This window comes from Mastigoproctus giganteus, chromosome 11, assembly GCF_048544385.1.
Source record: "Mastigoproctus giganteus isolate SK-2022 chromosome 11, ASM4854438v1, whole genome shotgun sequence".
NCBI lineage: Eukaryota > Metazoa > Arthropoda > Arachnida > Uropygi > Thelyphonidae > Mastigoproctus > Mastigoproctus giganteus.
In genome coordinates, this window is record NC_143585.1 from 27,866,612 (window position 1) to 27,889,934 (window position 23,323).

Genomic DNA, 23,323 nt, shown 5'->3' on the forward strand with positions numbered 1-23,323 from the left:
CCCCATATAATACATCGCTACAGTGCCCCAAATTAATGCATAACCAAATGATATATACTGAGCAAGAATACACATTGCATATTAGGTTTGATATGTTTCCCAAAATTAAAAAAAGAGTATCTTTCTTTAATTTTGGGAAACTAAATTTTCTTTTGCTTATAGCAAAAACATGGGCAGTAACAAGCATATAATACTGAATTTATTAAAAGTAACTTTGATTCTGCATCAGGCACTCTTGTAAAGGAAGAATTACAAGCCTAGGAAAGACTGATATATGATGTTATTTAACTTGTGCTGGGACTATACAAAATTTACAGTGCTGCAATTTGAATGGTAATGAACAGGAGGAGCTGTTATCACAGAATATAAAAATAACAATTCACACTGTTGCAATTTGAAGTGCACTGCACTATATATTAAGGATTGTGTGAGTTGCTAGCAAGTATTTTTTCAATAACTAGATCAAAGACTTATTTGGCATTCATCTTAATATTTTCATGTAGTTTCCAGAAAACAGGCATATTCTTCACAAGCACATTTCGGAAAGATGTTTATTTTTCTTTATTTGCCAGATTTACTTTTTTCAATTTCCAGATATTTAATATCTTTCAAAAACTTTCTCGATCTTTTAAACTCTGTGAATTTTGGGAAGGGGGAAACACCTTAAGTATGCTGGATATGCAGTTAACGAACTGATTTTAAAAACTCCCTGAAGTGGCTAACAGGTGTCTTCGTCACTTTATTACAAAAGTCAGAGTCACTGCCAAAAGTGAGATCCTTCAGGGAAATGTAACCTGGAGAGGCATCACTATATTGTGCCTTTCCAACTTTCTCCAAATATAGATGACGCTGTCTTACATCTCTGGCATTTATTAAAAGACATCCAGGAAACTGAATAATGCTTTCCTTAGGTATCTGTAATGTAGAGTGGAGTAAGCTGAACCTTTTCTTTAAGGTGGACAAATCTGAAATACATGTAAAGTAATCTATTACAATAAGCTAAGACTTTGATCATATTAATAATGCAAAAGTTATATGTCCTATGAAACAGATCAGTAAACTGAGGGCTAGCTTTTTGCATGTATTTTGAGGTAATGGCTAGTACAGTCTTAATATACAATGGATAAAGGTTATTCTGTTTTACTTTTTAAAATGCAAAAGGCAGCAATGACAGCCTGTTTTTGATGAGAGACTACTATAAATAATCTATTTATAAGCTCTGCTCAGATAGCAGGTCGTAATGAAGTATTAACTTATTTTACACCGCATGGCAACTGAGACTAGTAAAGACTACCCATTATCTGATGGGAGACTAGTAAATCTTGAAACAGGATGTCACAGTGGTATCATGTTTAAAATGAATACAAGGTGGTCTTCAATCATTACAATGAGATTATATGAGTTGTAGCAATAAAGTTTCTGACTTGGTGGTGTTGTGGTCATGTTCAATGAATTTAAAATTAAATGGAAGTGGTATTTTGTAGTTAAAAACTTCCCCAAACAGATGGTGGTACAGAACTTTTCCAGTAGGTTGCAAGTAACAACCAGTTTTGTTAGTGTAGTTAGCATTCCGTGTCATGATTTTGAAATGGAGCACCGAATGAATATCAAATTTTGCTTTAAACTGGAAAATTTGCAACAGAAACACATGATGTTACAAACAGTTTATGGTGATGGAATGTTAAGTCATACCACTGTGTTTGAACGGTATGAGTGATTCAAAGACGGACGCGAGGATGTTCGTGATGATCTAAGAACTGGGCATCCGTCAATCTCTCGAAATGAGGACAGAGTTGCAAAATCTGATGAGTTGGATATGAAGAAGGAAATGATTTTTCAGATTCTGCATGAAGGAAAATGACGGTCTGTGCAAAATTTGTGCTGCACAGCCTCATGGATGAGCAGAAGCAATGACGTCATGTGAAGACTTCATCCAGACTTGTCAAGACAATCCTAATTTCCTTGAGTGTATTTTCATTGAAGATGAGTGTTTCAGTACGACCCAGAGACGAAGCATCAAAGCATGCAGTGGACTTTAAAATCATCACAAAGGTGCCCGAAAAGTTTTGTTTACAGAAGTATAGGATCAAGAGAATGCTGATCGTGTTTTTTGACAAAGAGGGTGTTATTCACAATGAACCTTAAGAGGAGAGAGAGTCAGTGCTGAATTCTATGTACAGATGCTTCAAAGACAACTGAAGCACATTTCCCAGGTGAGGCCACAATTTTGAGAGAAAGACAGCTGGTTCTTGTTGTATGACAGTTCCACCATGCCGATTCTGCACTTGTTGTGAGGGCATTTATGATGCAGATCAATCATCCACCCTACTCTCCCAATCTAGAACCTGTGGACTTCTTCCTATTTCCTAAGATGAAAACTGCCCTCAAAGGAAAGAGATTTCAAGATGTTTAGAACATAAAGAAAAATGTAACTGTTGAATTGAACATCTTTTTGGAATGCCTTCACTGACTATTTTCAGAAACTTTTAGAATGGTGTAATAAGTACATTCAATCAGGTGGCAATCACTTTCAATAAAAATATAAACATTTTTGAGCTCCACTTTGTTCTTTGTATTGCATCAGTCTGGGAATTTTATTGCCACATGTCTTAAGCAGAATATTCAATAATTTAAATCTAAATGTATTTGCACAGCTTGTCAAAATTGTGCTTAGTCATTTCATTGCTTACAACACAGCATTTAAGATGAAAGTACAAGTCTGTAATGAAACTCATCACTCCTTATTTCTTAGTGCCACCAAATTTCTGAAAGTTCTATTATGTCAGCACTGGTTGTCCTAACTAGTAGTTTGACTTCACCCATTTTATTGGTACACTCCTGACATTGCTGAATGCACAGTTTAGACTAAGGTTTCTTGCATTCTTACTACCCTAACATACTTTTCACTGTGCTTAAATTAGTTTCCTATTTGTTTAAAACATTGCTCTTCCCTGGCAGTATTTCAAGGACTGTATGCAAAAATCAAAGAGCCTTTTGATATTTCTTTTGAATATAAGGCTCTTTGGCTTATGGGCAGAGGTATAACTAGGGTTGATGGCACCCAAGACAAATAAAAAAAGTGGTGCCCCTTGAAAATTCGGCACGCACACAGAATTGGAATTTTTGCATTTTTTAATCATAAAAATGGCACCCCCAAATTTGGTGCTCAGAGCACATGCCCCACCTGCCTCACTCTAGTTATGCCACTGCTTATGAGGCCTTATACGAAACCTCTTGTGATGTACACAAGTGTTACTTTGACCCATATTATCAGTAAAATGCATATATGCTTTACATCCCTCCCACTAGATGTTTACCAAAACTCTTAAGACCTCTTCAATGATATTGGCAAAGATCCTTCTTTCCATCTCCACAAAATAGGTTCCCTCCTATTTCGTAGACATGTAACAATAAGCGTAGGCCATGATGAATAAGACAAATAAGTGCAGGCCATGCTGATAAAAATTTCTCTCCAAATGTCTTGTGGAGTCCTTCAAGCCTTGAATTAATCTACAAAGTTCTCAGCGCAGTTTCTCTCCTAACTTGATTGGGCAATACCTGTTGAAACATCTATGTTCTGACCTAACCTGAATCATTTTTTCAATATGGTTCTATATTTATCTAACAAATTTTAAGTGCATATGCAATTTAAGCTTCTCGCAGACAGAGCATAGCTCTAACTCACCTACCCTTATTACAAAATAAATGTTACCCATTTGCCTAACAATAGAACCCCCACCTCCAATAAAACTATACCCTTTTGAATCAGAGTAGTCTGCACATGACCTTTCTTTCCCAAAGGTTGAATCTAGAGTGTATAATAGGTTGCCAGATAATCGAATCCCTAATGTTCAAATTTTATTTGTCTCTAGGGCATCTACTCCCTTCTTTAGTGATTCAATTACATTATATAGCAAAGCACCACATTTTAGTTTCAGATCAGTACATGACTTGCATCTGATACACAAAAGACAATCAGCTGAACTGGGAATTTTTTTCTGGTTCAACCTGTATATCATTTAAGTAAAACAAAAATTAATATTATAAGTTACTTACTTAATAACCAGATTTTCGGTTTACAAAGGAACAAAACTTTTGCTTCATCTTTTGAAAATCCCATTTTTTGTGTCACAAAAAATGTAGTTTTCTGAAAAAAAAAACATATATAAAAATAAAAATAGTATTTCTGCTAAAAATACCGTATAAAAAATGTATATACAGTAAATTCTCATTATACCACTCTTCTTATAGCACTGTCCTACTTTTAGCACTCTTTCTTCCAGTCCCACAATCAAGCCTATTGTTTTAACACCTGTAGTGCTTGCATTTGAAATGTTTTTTTTATATCACTTTTTTTTTTTTTTTTAAGGTTTCAAGAAGGAATGAATAGGGATACCTGCTTGAGTTTTAGTTTAGGGAAACAGATGACAGAGATTAAAGTTTAGGAATCATTCAAGATGCAGTTTGTTTACCTCATAGAAATTGTTTCCAGTGCAAGTGGCATTTATTTCATATTTAATTATTTCCCTCTAGCAGTGTATCGAAGCTTTGATGGTAGAAAGACTACTATTCACAAGTCAGTGTTTTCCATTTATGGTGCATTCACACACTTCTTTTTTAAATTCAACATTGTTCATCGCTTTTTTCATTAATTCAGCAATTAGTATTTTGAGCGTGTGTTCAACACAGAATCAATAAATTTCATTAACAATGGCAATATTATTATGTTGTTAATAATACATTTATATAGGATATGTTATAACAGCAAGCTGTTAACAAGAATGAAAATTTGAAAAAAAAAAAATCTTTAACAGCATGCAAACAAAGGTTGAGGGCATCAAAAAAGCAACTGCAGTAAACTAAGGGCATGTGGCATTCAAAATTCCATGTGACATTCAACATGTAGCACGTGTATTCTGTATGAACACTGTGTGAAACTAGACAGCTGTGTCAGAAATATGGCATGTAACATGACACTAAATTATAGGGGCATTTCTATCAATCTCAAAATGGATTTCATTCAGACTGGTGGTATGTTAGGTCTATTTAAAAATAAAATCACAAAAGATAATGGTAGCTCCATACAATGCTTAGCAATCGTATGGATTTTAAGTGTTTTCTTCTTATATAAATTTCAATGAACAAAAGGTAACCTGAAAAATTCTTTTCATATTACTAACAGGTTGCCTTGTTATCGCACTACTTGAAAACAAATGGCACCAACAAATAGTCTTCAAAATTATCACCAAGGCCCAAAAGGTTTCATCCAGATCAAGATGTGAATAACACGGTGGTTTTTGACAAACAGGGTGTTTATCAAAAAACCCCTTTTGACAAATTTTCTCCCCTTTGGGTACAAACTGATATTCTGAGTCTGCTGACAAAGCTAGTGGGAGCCAGACGTGTTCAAAGCCGCTAAGTGGATTTTCTTATTTATTGATTTGAAATTATTGTTTTTCTAAAACATTTGATTTAAATTTAGTAGTATAGCATTATTTTGTGATTTTCTGATTAATCTGATGTATTTATTCTTTACTCGGCCTTGCAATTGCATAAAAGTATCAGTAAGGGTATCATATCCACGTGTTACAAGTTGCAGCTCCGCTGAACGAGAATTTTTTAGTCATATCTAGCCGCTTTATTGACCAATTGATACATCAAATTATTTTCTATAAGTAGCTTATAGACCTAGTCAGGATCGTTAGTTTTTTCTGAATTGAGACAGTGAGATTTGGAAGTTAATTAATACTTAAGTGTCCGTAGATTTACTGTTCGTAACTTGCGCCATTGTTATACGATACGTTATATCCCGAACTAGATACAGTTAGTATAGTACATAATATAATATTGTCAATTAATCAGCAAAATCTACTAATTTTGTTAAACTTCATTGTCAATTAAATTGTACTTTTAACTAAATACATATAATGACTTAGATTTTTTTTTTTTTTTTTTTTATGTGAACCCCAAACACGAGAGGTATTAGAACCTATAGTACTTAGTACCGTGCTTGGGTTGGAGGTTGAGAAGAAGAAAGAAGATATTTGTTGACATTGGACTTGAACTTCTGTAGACTGTAATTTTCAGGAAATACATATGAAGGAAGGCTGTTCCAGCAAACGGCAGTTGAATGAATAAATGAGGAAGATGAAAAGTTGGTTCTGTGGGTTTGAAGTTGGACAGTAAATGGATGTTGGCTGGTGGCGGCACATGTTTGGACTGTTTTGAAAGAGAGAGCGGGAATTATAGAAGCCAGTTCAGAAGAACAGTGCCCACGGAAGTATCTGTAGAAGAGGCATGCAGCAGAAACAGTACGTCTATGAGACAGCGAGTGGAGAGACTCTGTTAGAGATGAATCATTAATTAACCTAACTGCCCTCTTCTGAATGGAATCAAGAAGCCTGAGAGAGGTTTTGGGGGTACCACCCCCAGATGTGGGAACAATATTCCATGGCAAGGCAGATTTGCGATTTATACAGAGTGAGCAGCTGTTTGGAAGAAAAGTAACGCCGAGAGCAAAAGAGAAAACCAAGTTTTTTAGATGCAGAGGAAGCAATATTTGTAATGTGGTTGTGCCAAGAGAGATTAGAAGTCAGGGTAATCCCCAAAAGAGATATATCATTCTGCCTAGAAATCGGAGTGTCGCTAAAGATAAGCATAGGAGCAGAAGAATCCTTTTTGCGAGACTTGGCCTCTATTAACTGGGTAGATATCGCGCAGAGAATGAATACAATTGAACTGTGGTACGCTTTTAAAACATTAATCACAGATGCCTTGAATGCGTATATACCATTAAAAAAATACTCCACGAGAAGGGTTCCAAGTTGGATGAATAGTGAAGTTGCCACATTACTTGAGCAGAAAAAGGTGGCATGGAAAGGTTACAGAGCAATAAAAAGTACTGAAGCCTATAACAGCTACAAGGTGATGTGTAATAGAGCCACAGAAAAGGTTCGACAGGCAAAGGCAGTTTATGAGAAATCACTAGCAAACAGAGCAAAGAGGGGGGATAAAGAATTCTTCACATATATAAATGCCAAGAAGAGCAGGACAAACCAGATCGGACCTTTACGTAAGGGAAAGGGGATAGTAATAAATACACCAGCTGCCGTTGCAGATGAACTCAACAGTTATTTTGCATCGATATTTAACAAATGAAAAGCCTTTTGTGGCAATGGGAAATTGTGGGAGCGAAGTTAAAAAATATGTAATTAATGATATTGAAATTTCGCAAGATTATTTAATGAAAAAACTGTCAAGCCTACAGACCAGTAAGGCTCCTGGAGTTGATGGAATATACCCTATAATCTTGAGAGAGGCGGCAAGCGAGTGCATTGAACCACTGAGGCTGGTTATGCGAGCATCACTGGACTCTGGGGAGATTCCCTTGGATTGGAAAAGTGCAAATGTATCTCCCATACATAAGGGTGGCTCTAAAAGTGAAGTGGGAAATTATCGACCTGTCAGTCTGACTTCAGTAGTAGGGAAAATCATGGAGGCAATGATCAAGGGTGGAATTCAGGATCATTTGGATCGAATTGAAATTCTCAAGGATACTCAGCATGGTTTTGTAAAGGGAAAATCATGTTTAACAAATCTGGTTCGCTATTTCGAAAGGGTCACTCACGAGCTGGATTTAGGGAATAATTTCGACATTGTTTATTTAGATTTCAGCAAAGCTTTTGACTCAGTCCCACATGAGCGGTTGCTTTATAAGTTGGAACAGGTTGGAATCACTGGGAAAATCCTTAGATGGATAGAAGGATGGCTTCAGGGCAGGAGGCAGAGGGTTGTGATAAATGGCTATTCCTCAGATTGGGTTGATGTAAGAAGTGGGGTTCCCCAAGGATCAGTATTAGGACCACTGTTGTTTTTAATTTTCATAAACGACATTGATGAAGGGATAGAGTGCGTGATGTCTAAATTTGCAGATGATGTTAAAATTGGTAGAGTAGTTAATGATCACTGTCAAGCTGAGCTTCTTCAGAGAGACCTAGATAGACTTCAGGAATGGTCAGAAAAATGGCAGCTGTGCTTTAATCCAACAAAGTGTAAGGTATTACACCTGGGAAACAGTAATCCCAAAATAACTTATTCACTTGGTGGAGTTCAACTAAACCCAGTACTGGAGGAAAGGGACTTGGGTGTTACGATACGGTCAGACATGAAATTCTCTGAGCATTGTAAACAGGTTGCAAGAAAGGCCCATGGTGTCCTATCGATGATCTATCGAACTTTTGCAAGTAGAGATAGGGACGTGATAATCCCATTATATAAGGCCTATGTTAGACCACACTTGGAATACTGTGTTCAAGTATGGAGACTGCACCTAAAGAAAGACATCGAGCTTCTTGAAAGGGTGCAAAGAAGGGTAACTCGCCTGGTGAGATCGGCAAAAGGGCGTCCTTATGAAGAAAGACTTCGAATATGTGGGTTGCAGAGTTTGGAAACTAGACACCTTAGAGGAGATTTGATTGAGGTGTTTAAGGCTCTGAGAGGCATCAGTAAAATGAATGAGGACAAAATTTTCAAGATTATAAATGATGCTAGAACTAGGAGACATAAATTCAAGTTACGGGGGGAAATGTTTAGATTGGACTGCAGGAAGTTTTATTTTAGCCAGCGAGTTATAAATTACTGGAATAAGTTGCCTTCGTGGGTGGTAGAGGCCGACAGTTTGGGGAAATTCAAAGGTCATCTGGATAGTACTTTCGGGTAAGGGAAGCGCATAGGATGATAGGATTAAATTCCTCTTTATTTATTTTTTATTTCATTTTATTATTTTTATTTATTTATTAATTATTATTATTTATTTATTTATTTAATTTTTGTTTTTATCATTGTTTTGTTCGGATTTTTTTTTTTTGGCTGGTGCAGCATAAGCCATAGGCTTTCTTGCACCATACGGCCGTTACTAATACTAATAGTAATACTAAATACTAAATATAAGACAAGACTGAGTTTTAGAAGGGTTGAAATCAACTAAGTTGTCTTTGCCCCACTGGAGATCCTGAAGATCGGCATTTAAGGAATTGGTAGCAGATTTTCGAGAAGTTGAAGCTGATTGAGCAGGACAAGGTTTATCAAAATGGAAAGTTGAATGCAATGTGCTATCATCGGCAAAACTATGGATAGGATTTCCAGTCAATGGAAGAAGGTCATTGATATACAAGAGGAAAAGAGTGGGGGAAAGAACTGAACCTTGGGGGACACCGGCATTAGTGGAGAAGTTAGAAGACAGAGAGCCATCTACCATCACCCTCAGTGAGCGATCAGAGAGAAAACTGGATAACCAATTACTAAAAACAGTTGGCAAACCATAAGATGGATGCTTGTTTAGAAGACCTTTAAGGCAGACACGATCGAAAGCCTTTGAGATGTCAAGAGCAACTACTTGTGTTTCACCGAACCTTTCCATTGAATTTGTCCATAAATGGGTAACATAAGCCAGAATATCGCCAGTGAATCACCACCGACGGAATCCATACTGGCGATCATTGATCAGACGGAAGGTTTCTAGGTAGTTTAAGAGTTGGCGGTTAATTGATTTCTCCATTACTTTAGAAAGAGTAGAAGTAACTGCAATGGGACGATAATTGAATGGGAGGGATTTGTCACCCTTTTTAGGAACTGGCTGGATATGAGCAAATTTCCAAGCAGAAGGAAAAACACCTTTAGAATAAGAAAGTGAAAAAAGCGGCAAAGAATAGGAGTAAGTTCAGGAGCACAGGTTTTGAGAACAAGTGGAGAAATACCATCAGGACCTGGAGCTTTCTTAGCATCAAGATTAATCAAAATCCTTCTGATATCCTTTTGACGGAAGACCACAGGAGGCATTGAATGGAGCGTGTTGGGAATGGTGAGAGGTGTTTTACCAAGATCATTAATACATGAGCTGGAAGAAAAATGGGATGCTAGCAGGTCAGCTTTATCCTTGGCTGAAGTGACAACAGAACCATCTGGTTTGGACAGAGGTTGGGAGCAGAGATGGGCAAAAGTTGTGGCCAATAGCTTTGGGAAGAGACCAGAATGCTCGGCTAGAAGCAAGTTTTCTACTCTTAGCCTGTTCAAACTCTAGTTTTGACTGATTAATAACTGCTTTACAATTGTTGCGAGGTTTGGTGTAGGCAGAAAATGAAACTGAAGAATTAGAAACAAGCAATTATGATATGCAACATTCTTCTCTTGAACAGCGTTAGAACATTTATTGGAAAACCAAGGTTTAGATAAAGGACGAGATTTTAAAGTGGAGTGTGGGATAAAGGATTCCATTCCTGCAAGAATAATTTCACTGACATGATCTGAGCAAACGTTGACATCAGAAGTTTTGAAACAGTAATCCGACCAAGGAAAAGTCTCACAGGTTACCCCATTTTGCATTCTTGTAATGCCAAACAACACGAGGTTGGGAGTAGCCATGAGATAAAGGTTCCATTGGAGAAGAGACAATCACCAAGTTGGGATCTGAAGTGCCTAAAGGACCTCTCACTTCGACCGTGTACTTAGAAGGGTTGTTTGTGAGAAAAAGATCAAGCGTATTGGCTGTATGATTAGGATTGTCCGGTATTTTTGTAGGTAAATGAATAATCTGTGCTAGATCATTAGTAATTAGCATTAGCATTAGTAGAGGCATTTGATGCAAGAAAGCAAACTTATGCAGCATCAGCCAAAAAAAAAAAAAAAAACCCGCTTCCACTTCACCCCTCTGTTCGTTCAAAATACCTGTCCAGCTGAGCCTTAAACTTATTTAGGCTATCAACCTCCACCACAAGGGATGGAAGTCTGTTCCACCAACGAACCACCCGCTGGCTAAAGGCAAATTTCCGAACGTCTATCCTAAATGTCTTTCCTCAATTTGAATTTATGCCCTCTCAGGTGATTTTTCTGAGCTAGAGGAAGAATCCCATCAGCATTGAGCATGCTTAAACTATTCAAGGCTTTATACACCTCTATCAGATCACCTTGCTGGTGCCTAGTCTCCAGACACTGTAATTTGCAAAACTTAAGCCTTTCTTCGTAAGAGCACCCCTTTGTTCCATTCACTAATCTTGTTGCCCTTCTCTGTACGCGTTCCAGCAGCTCTACATCCTTCTTGAAATGAGGCCTGCAGACCTGTATACAGTACTCTAGGTGTGGCCTGACCATTGCCTTATACAATGGAATAATCACCTCCTTATCCCTGCTGGAAAAATTCCTTTATATCATTGACAATACTCCATGAGCTACTCTTGTAGCCCATCTGCACTGCTCAGAGAACTTCATATCTGCCTGCACAACCACCCCCAAGTCCCTTTCATTCTCTACCACTGTCAGTGTAGTACCACAGAGTTGATACGTTGCTCTGGGGTTGCTGTTTCCCATGTGTAGTACTTTACATTTGTCAATGTTAAACTTCATTTGCCACCTCTCAGCCTATCTGCTCAACCTTTCCAGATCCTGTTGCAGCAGCATAGTGTCAGTAGTGTCCTTGACAACCCTGCCAACCTTTGTATCGTCTGCAAACTTGGACATTAAGCTTGATATACCATCATCAATATCATTTATAAATACAGAAAACAATAATGGACCCAACACTGAGCCCTGAGAGACTCCACCAATAACATTAGTCCACGATGAGCAGTGTCCATTGATTACCACTCTCTGTCTTGTCCCCCTCAACCACCCCTTTATCCCTAGCAGCAATTTGCCTCCAATGTCACACTGCCCCAATTTGTGTAGCAGTCTTCCATGTGCAACAGTATCAAAAGCCTTTCTAAGATCCAAGTATATAATATCAAAGTTATTCCCTGCATCCAGTTCTTTTGTGACTGCATCATAGTATCCAATCAAGTTGGTCAGGCAAGACTTCCCCTTAACAAAACCATGCTGTGTCTGAGCTATAACTGAAGTCTTGTCTAAATGATCCTGCAGTGCTTCTTTAACCAGTGCCTCCATTAATTTTCCTGGAACAGAAGTTAAGCTCACAGGTCTATAATTACTTGTGTCAGCCTTTGATCCTCCTTTGTGAATTGGGGTCACATTGGCACATTTCCAGTCTATGGGTACCTCCCCAGAGTCCAAGGAAGCTCTCATAATTATGGCTAAGGGTTTGCTTACTTCCTTTGCTGCCTCCTTTAATATAACTGGATAGATCCCATCCACCCCGGGTGCCTTTCTTGTGTTTATCTTCAACAGTTTCTCCTCCACTTTACTCCCAGTTATTTCAAGATTCTGTAGCTTACTGCTAGAGTTGAATACACCTCTGGCATTTCCCTTGCTGAATAACTCCTCATGTGTGAATGTCGATGCAAAATATTCATTTAGTTTGTTAGCTACCTGAGCAGGATCATCAACAGTTGACCCATTAATATCAAGTGGACCAATCTGATTCATCCCCTTCCTTCTAGAGTTTACATAAGTAAAGAACTCTTTGCTGTTTTTCTTTGCATCCCTTGCCAAGGATTTCTCGTAATCTGCCTTCGCCTGCCTAACCTCTTTTGTAACTTGGTTGCATATCAACTTGTATCTATCATAGGCTTCTGTGTCATGTGTTAATTTGTAAGTATCCCATGCATTTTTCTTCTCTGCCATATGCCTCATTAGTTCATCTGACATCCATTTTGGCCTAAACCTTGAACAATATTTCTTAGTTGGTATGTAAAGCCTAGTAGCTTCCAAGATAAGTTCTTTGAATGCTTCCCATTTTGAATTTGCTGTTTGTAACATCATCAGTTGGTCCCACTGTATAGAATTTAAATACTGTCTCAGTCCATCGTAGTCGCCCTTACGGAAGCAATAACCCTTCCCTTTACCCCTAATGGTAGTTACCTCTTTGAGTAAATCCCACTTCAGCACACTGTGATCACTGCCACCTAGTGGTTTATTGATCTGCAGATTCTTAATGCATGAAGAATCACTGCTGATAATCAAATCAAGAGTATTACTCCCTCTAGTTGCCTCCCAAACATGCTGACGTAGAAAACAATCATCCAATAAATCAACAAAAGCCCTGCTAGTGTGTGAGTAACCAGCCCCCAAATTCCTGTCAATATCTGGGAAATTAAAATCTCCCATTATAAGACTCTCTGATTTACTGGCCCACTCTATTTCCCTGTACAGTTCCTTATACTCATCAGAGTCATTAGGCCTATAGCACACTCCTACTCTCAATTTTGATCTCCCAATGCTTATGTCACACCAAACTGACTCAACACTGCACTGCACTGTCCAGCGATGTCGACTGGCTTCAGTTCCTTGGTTTTTATGTATTTCTTAACTAATAGCATAACCCCTCCCCCCTTCCTATCCTGTCTATCCTTTCTGTAGACGTTGTACTCCCCAAATTGCAGTTCTGCATCCCTTATATCTGCGTGACACCACGTCTCTGATATCCCAACAATATCTGCCTTTGATGTTTTGAGCAAAACCTCAAATTCATCAAATTTATTTACTAAACTCCTAGCATTGGTGTACACGCAAGTATACCTGCACCTGTTTCTATTCCTAGCTACCCTAACACAACCCATGTGTTTACTTGTACAGCAATGGCTCTCAGCAGTCTCTGAAATACCATGCATCTTGTTTTTCAGGCTTCTGCTCATTCTAATAGAAGCAGTGCAAGAATCTCTTTCACCTCTGCCAGTGGCTACTGTCAATCTATTGGTCTTTGTCTCCCCCCCAAGCTAGCAGTTTTCCGACCCACCTAACACTGCCTCGATAGCATCAGCAAATATTCTTGCACCCTTTCTATTTAAGTGTATCCCTTCCCTGTAGAAGCAATCTCTCCTGTTAACAGTCCAGGCTGAAAAAAATTCTACCCCTTGAGCCTTGCACAATCTTTCCAGGGCCGAATTGATCGACAAGGCTCTCATCATATATTCCCTCCTATCGTGTCTGGGCAGAATAATTGCAAAAGCCTCAGCATCTCGACCTGCTGGGTCGGTGTGACTAGAAAACGGAAGCCAGCTGGAGTTGTGAACATTAAAATCACCAAGGAAAATTACCTCACTGTTAGGAAAGTTGGACTGGAGAAAGTCAAGTTGCAAAGAGAGGAAGTCAAAGAGCTCCAAGTGATTAGTGGAGTTGGGAGAACGGTAGAGACAACAGATGAATTTGACACAATGAGGTAGAGAGATTTTGAGCCAGAGAAGATCAGAGAGGAGATTCCAAATTGCCAAGTCTCTGACAAGGAATATCAGAACGAACATATGCACAAGTACCACCTTTGAGGCGAAAGTAATCATACAGCAAATAACTTGGGCATCTGAGATGAGCAGTAGTTGAATCAACCGATAACTGAGATTCTGTCAGAAAAAGTACACGGGGTTTGGCAGACTGCAAGTGGAAATGGACATCGTTGAGATTAGAATTGAGACCACGTATATTTGTGAAATGAATTAGGAAGTCCTTGGGAGGTTTAGATCTTTTCACAGATAAGCTTGCTCTATTAGTTTGACAATTCATGGTGTATTCAATAGTAAGAAAAAGTGAGTGGGACATGCTGTGCTGTATGAAGGAATAAAATTTTTGGATATGGCGTACACGTGGTAAGAATATACCCAGATCCTTGACATAATGTGGCCTCGGCAATGCTCCCCGCATACACACTACTCGGACTCCCTCCAGTCACTATCTGGCAGAGTAGAGGTAGCAAGATTATACACTAGCTGATCAAGAAGCCTCCTAGAGAGTTACCAATAGGTTTGGTCTGGTGTACTAACTAGCGGCTGGCCTGCGAACACCATTTTAGAGCTGTACCCTCGAAACGTAAGGAATATTGGATCTCGCCACGACGTTCATCATAACCTCAAAAGTCATCAATCAGATGAATTCATAGTTAGTTAGTTAGTTATTTGGTTTTTAGGAGCATTAGCAACTAAGGCCATATTGCTCCGGGATATGCGGTGGTCATTCCTTGACCTTTCCGCATCCTCCGTATTTGGTGGTGACGGGCTCGAACCCCGGTCTAATCAAGAAGCGTGTACTACGCACTGCTGCTCCTTCCCACCTGGCTACGGAGGCGCCAGATGAATTCATAACAGATGAATTTGACACAATGAGGTAGAGAGATTTTAAGCCAGAGAAGATCAGAGAGAAGATTCCAAATTGCCAAGTCTCTGACAGGGAATATCAGAATGGATATATGCACAAGTACCATCTTTGAGGCTAAAGGAATCATACAGCAAATAATTTGGGCATCTGAGATGAGCAGTAGTTGAATCAACCGATAACTGAGATTCTGTCAGAAAAAGTACACGGGGTTTGGCAGACTGCAAGTGGAAATGGACATCGTTGAGATTAGAATTGAGACCACGTATATTTGTGAAATGAATTAGGAAGTCCTTGGGAGGTTTAGATCTTTTCGCAGATAAGCTTGCTCTATTAGTTTGACACTTCATGGTGTATTCAATAGTAAGAAAAAGTGAGTGGGACATGCTGTGCTGTATGAAGTAATAAAATTTTTGGATATGGCGTACACGTGGTAAGAATATACCCAGATCCTTGACATAATGTGGCCTCGGCAATGCTCCCCGCATACACACTACTCGGACTCCCTCCAGTCACTATCTGGCAGGGCAGAGGTAGCAAGATTATACACTAGCTGATCCAGAAGCCTCCTAGAGAGTTACCAATAGGTTTGGTCTGGTGTACTAACTAGCGGCTGGCCTGCGAACACCGTTTTAGAGCTGTACCCTCGAAATGTAAGGAATATTGGATCTCGCCACGACGTTCATCATAACCTCAAAAGTCATCAATCATACTGCATGATGGAAGAGACTTAGATTACAAGCGAAACATAATTAATTAATTTACTTGATACGGAAATTACATAAACAGAACTCATAGATAATATTTGATACTGAAAAAAATATATAGCGTTATTACTGTGTTGGGATACAAGTTTTGGGTTATAATTTTGTACTAAAATTGAAATTAAATCGAAATCATGACTCAGACCAGAGCAGCAAAGCAAAAAGCTCAAGCTAATGGGAGTGCTGTTGCTCAGAGGAGAACTGAGGGGGGGGGGGGGCAGTTTCCCTCTGAATCACAGCCTTTTAAAATGCACTGCTTGCATGATGTTTGTGGCGCAATCGGGTACGGGACATGATGTTGCCATGGGGGATTGTTATTTGTTATTTGGTTTTTAGGAGCATTAGCAACTAAGGCCATATTGCTCCGGGGATATGCGGTGGTCAATCCCTGACCTTTCCGCATCCTCCGTATTTGGTGGTGATGGGCTCGAACCCCGGTCTAATCAAGAAGCGTGTGCTACGCACTGCTGCTTCTCCCCACCTGGCTACGGAGGCGCCTCGCCATGGGGGATGTCTTTGTGCGTGTGTGATACAAGGAGTGTAACGAAATCAGGCGACAACTCAGTATTGTTATGGGCCTATATGAGAGCTTGAAGGACAGGGTGGATGCCCTCGAAGGATCTAAAGTGAGGGGCCCATCAAGCTCTCAGCTGCCCACATCAACGCCAGAGCTTGCACTTGGTCATCATGCAACACAGAGGCAACCCCCAAGGCAGAATGCGCTGGTCCCACAGGAACTAGTAGTTGTTGGTGACTATTGTCAGAGAAATGGGGAACATGCTTTGTAAAAAGGACAGGTGGAACAGGACCAGGGTATGTCTGCCAGGGGCAAAGGTTGATGACATTGTAGAGCAGATATCATCTTTTAAGGGCCCAAAAGGTGATATAGTTGTACACATTGGCACTAATGATATTAAGAGTAGGAGACCGGAATCAATTCTTCTACCGGAAGAATTACTTAATAAGTACAGGTCACTGTTCAAAAAAAAACGGGAATTAGGGTTGAATTTTAAAGTGTCTGCAATTCTGTTCAAACACGATAGGAGGGAGTACATGATGATCAATTGTCAATCAATTCGGCCCTGGAAAGATTGTGCAAGGCTCAAGGGGTAGAATTTTTTTCAGCCTAGTCTGTACTTGTTAACAGAAGGGACTGCTTCTACAGGGATGGAATACACTTAAATAGAAAGGGTGCAAGAATATTTGCTGATGCTATTGAGGCAGTGTTAGGTGGGTCAGAAAACTGCTAGCTTGGGGGAGACACACGAACTAATAGATTAACAGTAGCCACTGGCAGAGGTGAAAGTGATTCTTGCACTGCTTCTATTGGAATGAGCAGAAGCCTGGAAAACAAGTTGCAGGGTACTTCAGAGACTGCTGGGAGAAATTGCAGTACAAGTAAACACATGGGTTGTGTTACACCATGAGCTACTTTTGCAGCCCGTCTGCACTGCTCAGAGAACTTCATATCTGCCTGCACAATTACTTCCCAGGTCCTTTTCATTCTCTATAACTGTCAGTGTAGTACCACAGAGTTGATATACGTTGCTCTGGGGTTACTGTTTCCCATATGTAGTACTTTACATTTGTCAATGTTAAACTTCATTTGCCACCTCTCAGCCCATCTGCTCAACCTTTCCAGATCCTGTTGCAGCAGCATAGTGTCAGTAGTGTCCTTAACAACCCTGCTAACCTTTGTATCATCTGCAAACTTGGACACTAAGCTTGATATACCATCATCAATATCATTTATAAATACAGAAAACAATAATGGACCAACATTGAACCCTGAGGGACTCCACTAATAACATTAGTCCACAATGAGCAGTGTCCATTGATTACCACTCTGTCTTCTCCCCCTCAACCACCCTTTATCCATAGCAGCAATTTGCCTCCAATGCCACACTGCTCCAATTTGTGCAGAAGTCTTCCATGTGCAACAGTAGCAAAAGCCTTCCTAAGATCCAAGTATATAATATCAAAGTTATTCCCTGCATCCAGTTCTTTTGTGACTGCATCATAGTATCGAATCAAATTGGTCAGGCAAGACTTCCCCTTAACAAAACCATGCTGTGTCCGAGCTATAACTGAAGTCTTGTCTAGATGATCCTGCAGTGCTTCTTTAACCAGTGCCTCCATTAATTTTCCTGGAACAGAAGTTAAACTCACAGGTGTATAATTATTTGTGTCGGCCTTTGATCCTCCTTTGTGAATTGGGGTCACATTTGCACATCTCCAGTCTGTGGGTACCTCCCCTGAGTCCAAGGAAGCTCTCATAATTATGGCTAAGGGTTTGCTTACTTCCTTTGCTGCCTCCTTTAATATAACTGGATAGATCCCATCCATCCCAGGTGCCTTTCTTGTATTTATCTTCAACAATTTCTCCTCCACTTTACTCTCAGTTATTACAAGATTCTCTAGCTTACTGCCAGAGTTGAATACATCTCTGGCATTCCCCTCGCTGAATAACTCCTCATGTGTGAATGTTGATGCAAAATATTCATTTAGTTTGTTAGCTACCTGAGCAGGATCATCAACAATTGACCCATTGATATCAAGTGGACCAATCTGATTCATCCCCTTCCTTCTAGAGTTTACATAAGTAAAGAACTCTTTGCTGTTTTTTTTTGCATCCCTTGCCAAAGATTTTTCGTAATCTGCCTTTGCCTGTCTAACCTCCTTTGTAACTTGGTTTCAGTTCAACTTGTATCTATCTTAGGCTTCTGTGTCACTTGTTAATTTATATGTATCCCATGCATTTTTCTTCTCTGTCATATGTCTCATTAGTTCATCTGACATCCATTTAGGCCTAAACCTTGAACAATATTTCTTAGTTGGTATGTAAAGCCTAGTAGCTTCCAAGATAAGTTCTTTGAATGCTTCCCATTTTGAATTTGCTGTTGGTAACATCTTCAGTTGGTCCCACTGTATAGAATTTAAATACTGTCTCAGACCATCGTAGTCGCCTTTACAAAAGCAATAACCCTTCCCTTTACCCCTGATGGTAGTTACCCCTTTGAGTAAATCCCATTTCAGCACACTGTGATCACTGCCACCTAGTGGTTCCTTTATCTGTATATTCTTAATGCATGAAGAATCATTACTGATAATCAAATCAGGAGTATTACTCCCTCTATTTGCTTCCCGAACATGCTGATGTAGAAAACAATCATCCAATAAATCCACAAAAGTCTTGCTAGTGTGTGAGTGACTAACCCACAAATTCCAGTCAATATCTGGGAAATTAAAATCCCCCATTATTAGACTCTTTGATGTACTGGCCCACTCTATTTCCCTGTACAGTTTCTTATTATACTCATCAGAGTCATTAGGCCTATAGCACACTCCTACTCTCAATTTTGATCTCCCAATGCTTACGTCACACCAAACTGACTCGACCCAGCATTGTCCAGCAATGTCGATTGGCTTCACTTCCTTGGATTTTATGTGTTTCTTAACTAATAGCATAACCCCTCCTCCCTTCCTATCCAGTCTATCCTTTCTGTAGACGTTGTACTCCCCAAATTCCAGTCTGCATTCCTTATGTCTGTGTGACACCACGTCTCTGATATCCCAACAATATCCGCCTTTGATGCTTTGAGCAATACCTCAAATTCATCAAATTTATTTACCAAACTTCTAGCACTGGTGTACACGCAAGTATACATGCACCTGTTTCTATTCTTAGCTACCCTAACACAACCCATGTGTTTACTTGCACTGCAGTGTGAAACACGTTGGCCACTCATCTAGTTCCAAAAATGTATCAGCGTGTGTGCAAGCAGAATATCACAAAGAGTGTTCTACCCTTTTTGTGTACTGAAATAAATGTCATCCAATGCAATGTTTTAAATGCTTGTTTAGCCAGTGCATAGAATTACACTGGTTACATTCCAGGTTGTAAGATGCCACGTGTGACACGTACCTTTTTGAATCCTGATGCAGCACAGCCTAAGTGCATGGGTCTTCAGCTTACATATAAACCACTGCTTCATACGATCTGCAAAAAATACATAAAAAAATAATGCTATCTACTAAAATACTGAAGAAAAATAGCCTTCGAAAAAGGAGTACAGCTTAAAGGGCTCTTTGGAGTCAATCTTATTGAAGGCTCTTATAACAAGAGTTTAGTGTTCATGCATACACACATGCACAATGAGTGGCCAGTTTATTACGAGCTCCATCATCCAAGGAACTGAGGGGGCTGTCATTAACAGTCGGATAGCAGCAGGCTATATAAATCAGATTTCTAGATACTGAGGGCTAGCGTGTGCACTTGAAATTCAGTGAGACAATGGACCAACAGCAAAACCTAAGTGACTCTGAGCAGGGTATAAGAGTCAGAATGGGACTTGGTGCAAAAAATATTATTTCACGTAGAAAAAGAAAAATATACATACACATATTCCAAGTGATCAGATTATTAACAACAGAACCTAAGTGACTCTAAGCACAGTATGGCAGTCAGTGATATACATGAAGGTACAACTATCACGGCCAGTATTGTCTCTCTAAGCTATCAATAAACAATGGCAAACCAAGAATGGCCTGACAACCAGAAAACCTCCAGCAGTCCTATGGCTAGAGTGGCTGAGGGAGGGTAAAATGAACCAAGAAACTAACATACAGTGACATAATCACCTCTTTGTCCCCAAACAGACAATTCCTAAATTCCTATTACTGCATATTACAGCAGACAAATGGAAAGTGCAGCGATAGCTTTGGTGTAACATGCAATGACAGCAGGTGGAAGTGAATGGGGGGGGGGGTCTATCATTAGATCTATTGTTGATTATTCAAATGATGAAAACAGGAATCTTAACCATCTCCAGGCACCGCCATAATAAAATCACATGGCTATGTCAAGTTATTCTATTAAAGTGCTGGAGAGAACAGAGGTTTCTTTTCCCACCATCATCAGGCACATTGGAATTAAGACACTCACCAATTTTGAACTCTTATATCCTGGCTATTTTGCAATATTTCTTACTCACCATCACTAAAAATAAACGGACTCCAAAGACATATCATTTTCATATTATTAGCATTCTTTTCCCCCTGTAAATACAATTCCTAAGGAAGGAGGATTTTTTTGGAGATTTTTACACCTCAAATTTAAAAGCAAATAATGTAGGAAAAAAATATTTCTCACTGAATTTTTCTATCAGCAAAGAACAATACAATCTTTTAGAATATCTAATATCACATTCTTATCTACAGTAGTTATTTTTAATGAAAGTTTTAATACACAGCTCTCAAAAAATTACGACATAAAAGCATATAAAGATCCATCATTCAATTTTACAAAAAACACGAGGTAATATTCTCACTGAAAATAGTAGTAGTAGTAGCATGTGATGCAAGAAAGCAAATGTATGAGCTTATGCAGCATCAGCCAAAAAAAAAAAAAAAAAATCACACCATTCCCTCCAAATGCCTGTCCAGTTCCTCCTTAAATTTATTCAACCTATCAACTTCCACAACGACAGATGGAAGTTTGTTCCAGCAATTAACCACCCGCTGGCTAAAGGAAAATTTCCGCACATCTATTCTACATCTGTCCTTTCTTAATTTGAATTTATGCCCCCTTAGGTTCGTAATCTGAACAAGTGGAAGGATCCCATCAGAATTCAGCGTGCTCAACCCATTCAAGGCCTTATATACCTCAATCAGATCACCGCGCAGGTGCTTAGTCTCCAGCCACTGCAATTTGCAGAACTTAAGCCTCTCTTGGTAAGAGGATCCCTTCATTCCCCTCACCAATCTTGTTGCCCTTCTCTGTACATGCTCAAGTAAATCTACATCCTTCCTAAAATGAGGCCTTCAGACCTGTACGCAGTACTCCAGGCATGGCCTGACCATTGCCTTATACAGAGGGATAATCACCTCCTTCTTCCTGCTAGCAAAATTCCTATATATCATTGACAAAACCCCATGACCTGCCCTGGCAGCCTGTCTGCATTGCTCAGAAACCTTCATATCTGCCTGCACAATTACTCCCAGGTCTTTTTCATTTTCTACCACCTTAAGTGTAGTACCACACAGTTGGTACGTTTCTCTGGGGTTACTTCTACCCATATGTAGTACTTTGCATTTGTCAAGGTTAAACTTCAGTTGCCACTTCTTAGCCCATCTGCCCAAATTATCTAGATCCTGTTGCAGTAGCACACTGCCATTACTGTCATTAACAACCCTGCCAACCTTTGTATCATCTGCAAACTTCGACATTAAGCCTGATATACCTTCATCAATATCATTGATAAATATACAAAACAACAGTGGACCTAACACCGAACCCTGTGGGACTCCACTAATAACATTAGTCCAAGAAGAGCAGCACCCATTGATTACCACCCTCTGTCTTCTAGCACTTAACCATCCTTTTATCCATTGTAGCAACTTACCCTTAATACCATTCTGCTCCAATTTGTACAATAGTCTTCCATGCGCAACAGTGTCAAAAGCTTTCCTGAAATCCAAATATATGATATCAAAATTATTTTTCGCATCCAGTTCCTTTGTAACCACATCATAATATCCTATCAAATTTGTCAGACAAGACTTTCCCTTAACAAACCCATGCTGTGTCTGAATTATTGCTGCAGTCTTGTCTAGATGATCCTGCAATGCATCTTTAACCAGTGACTCCATTATTTTACCCGGAACAGAAGTTAAACTAACTGGTCTGTATTTACTCGTGTCACCCTTCGATCCCCCTTTGTGAATTGGGGATACATTTGCACATCTCCAGTCCGTGGGAACCTCCCCTGAGTCCAAGGATGCTCTCATAATTATGGCTAAGGGTTTGCTTAGATGCTTTGCCGCCTCCTTTAATATAACTGGATAGCTCCCATCCACCCCAGGTGCTTTTCTTACGTTTAACTTCAACAATTTCTCTTCCACTTTGCTCTCAGTTATTACAAAATCATTAAGTATCTTGCTACAATTTGATAACCTTCTGCCATTTTCAAACCTTAATAATTCCTCACGTGTGAATGTAAATGCAAAATACTCATTCAGTTTGTTTGCTATTTGAGCAGCATCATCAACAGTCAAACCATCGATGTCAAGTGGACCAATAAGATTCATCCCCTTCCTTTTAGAGTTTATATAAGTAAAGAAATCCTTGCTGTTTTTCTTAGCATCTTTTGCCAAGGATTTCTCGTAATCTGCCTTCGCCTGCCGAACCTCCTTTGTGACCTGATTACAGATTAACTTATATCTGCCATAGGCTTCTAAGTCGCTTGATAATTTATATGCATCCCATGCATTTTTCTTCTCTGTTACGAGTCTCATTAGTTCATTTGACAACCATTTAGGCCTAAACCTTGAACAATATTTCTTAATAGGTATGAACCTTTTAGTAGCTTCCATGATTAATTCCTTTAATGCTTCCCACTTAGAATTTACTGTTGGTAACATCGTCAGTTGATCCCACTGTACAGAATTTAAAAACTGTCGGAGACCACTGTACTCGCCTTTACGGAAGCAAAAACCCTTTCCTTTACCCCTGATGGTAATTAAATCTTTAA

At 39.3% G+C, this 23,323-nt stretch overlaps 1 protein-coding gene across 1 annotated transcript in view; it reads right to left on the minus strand.

Moving 5' to 3' along the window:
* mTerf3 (mitochondrial transcription termination factor 3) overlaps window positions 1–23,323 on the minus strand; it is a 114,317-nt gene that overhangs the window by 45,859 nt on the left and 45,135 nt on the right. Inside the window, exon 4 of the mRNA XM_090385541.1 lies at window positions 4,057–4,147. Within this exon, the coding sequence (XP_090241667.1) occupies window positions 4,057–4,147 (91 nt within the window). The remainder of the gene's footprint in view (window positions 1–4,056; window positions 4,148–23,323) is intronic.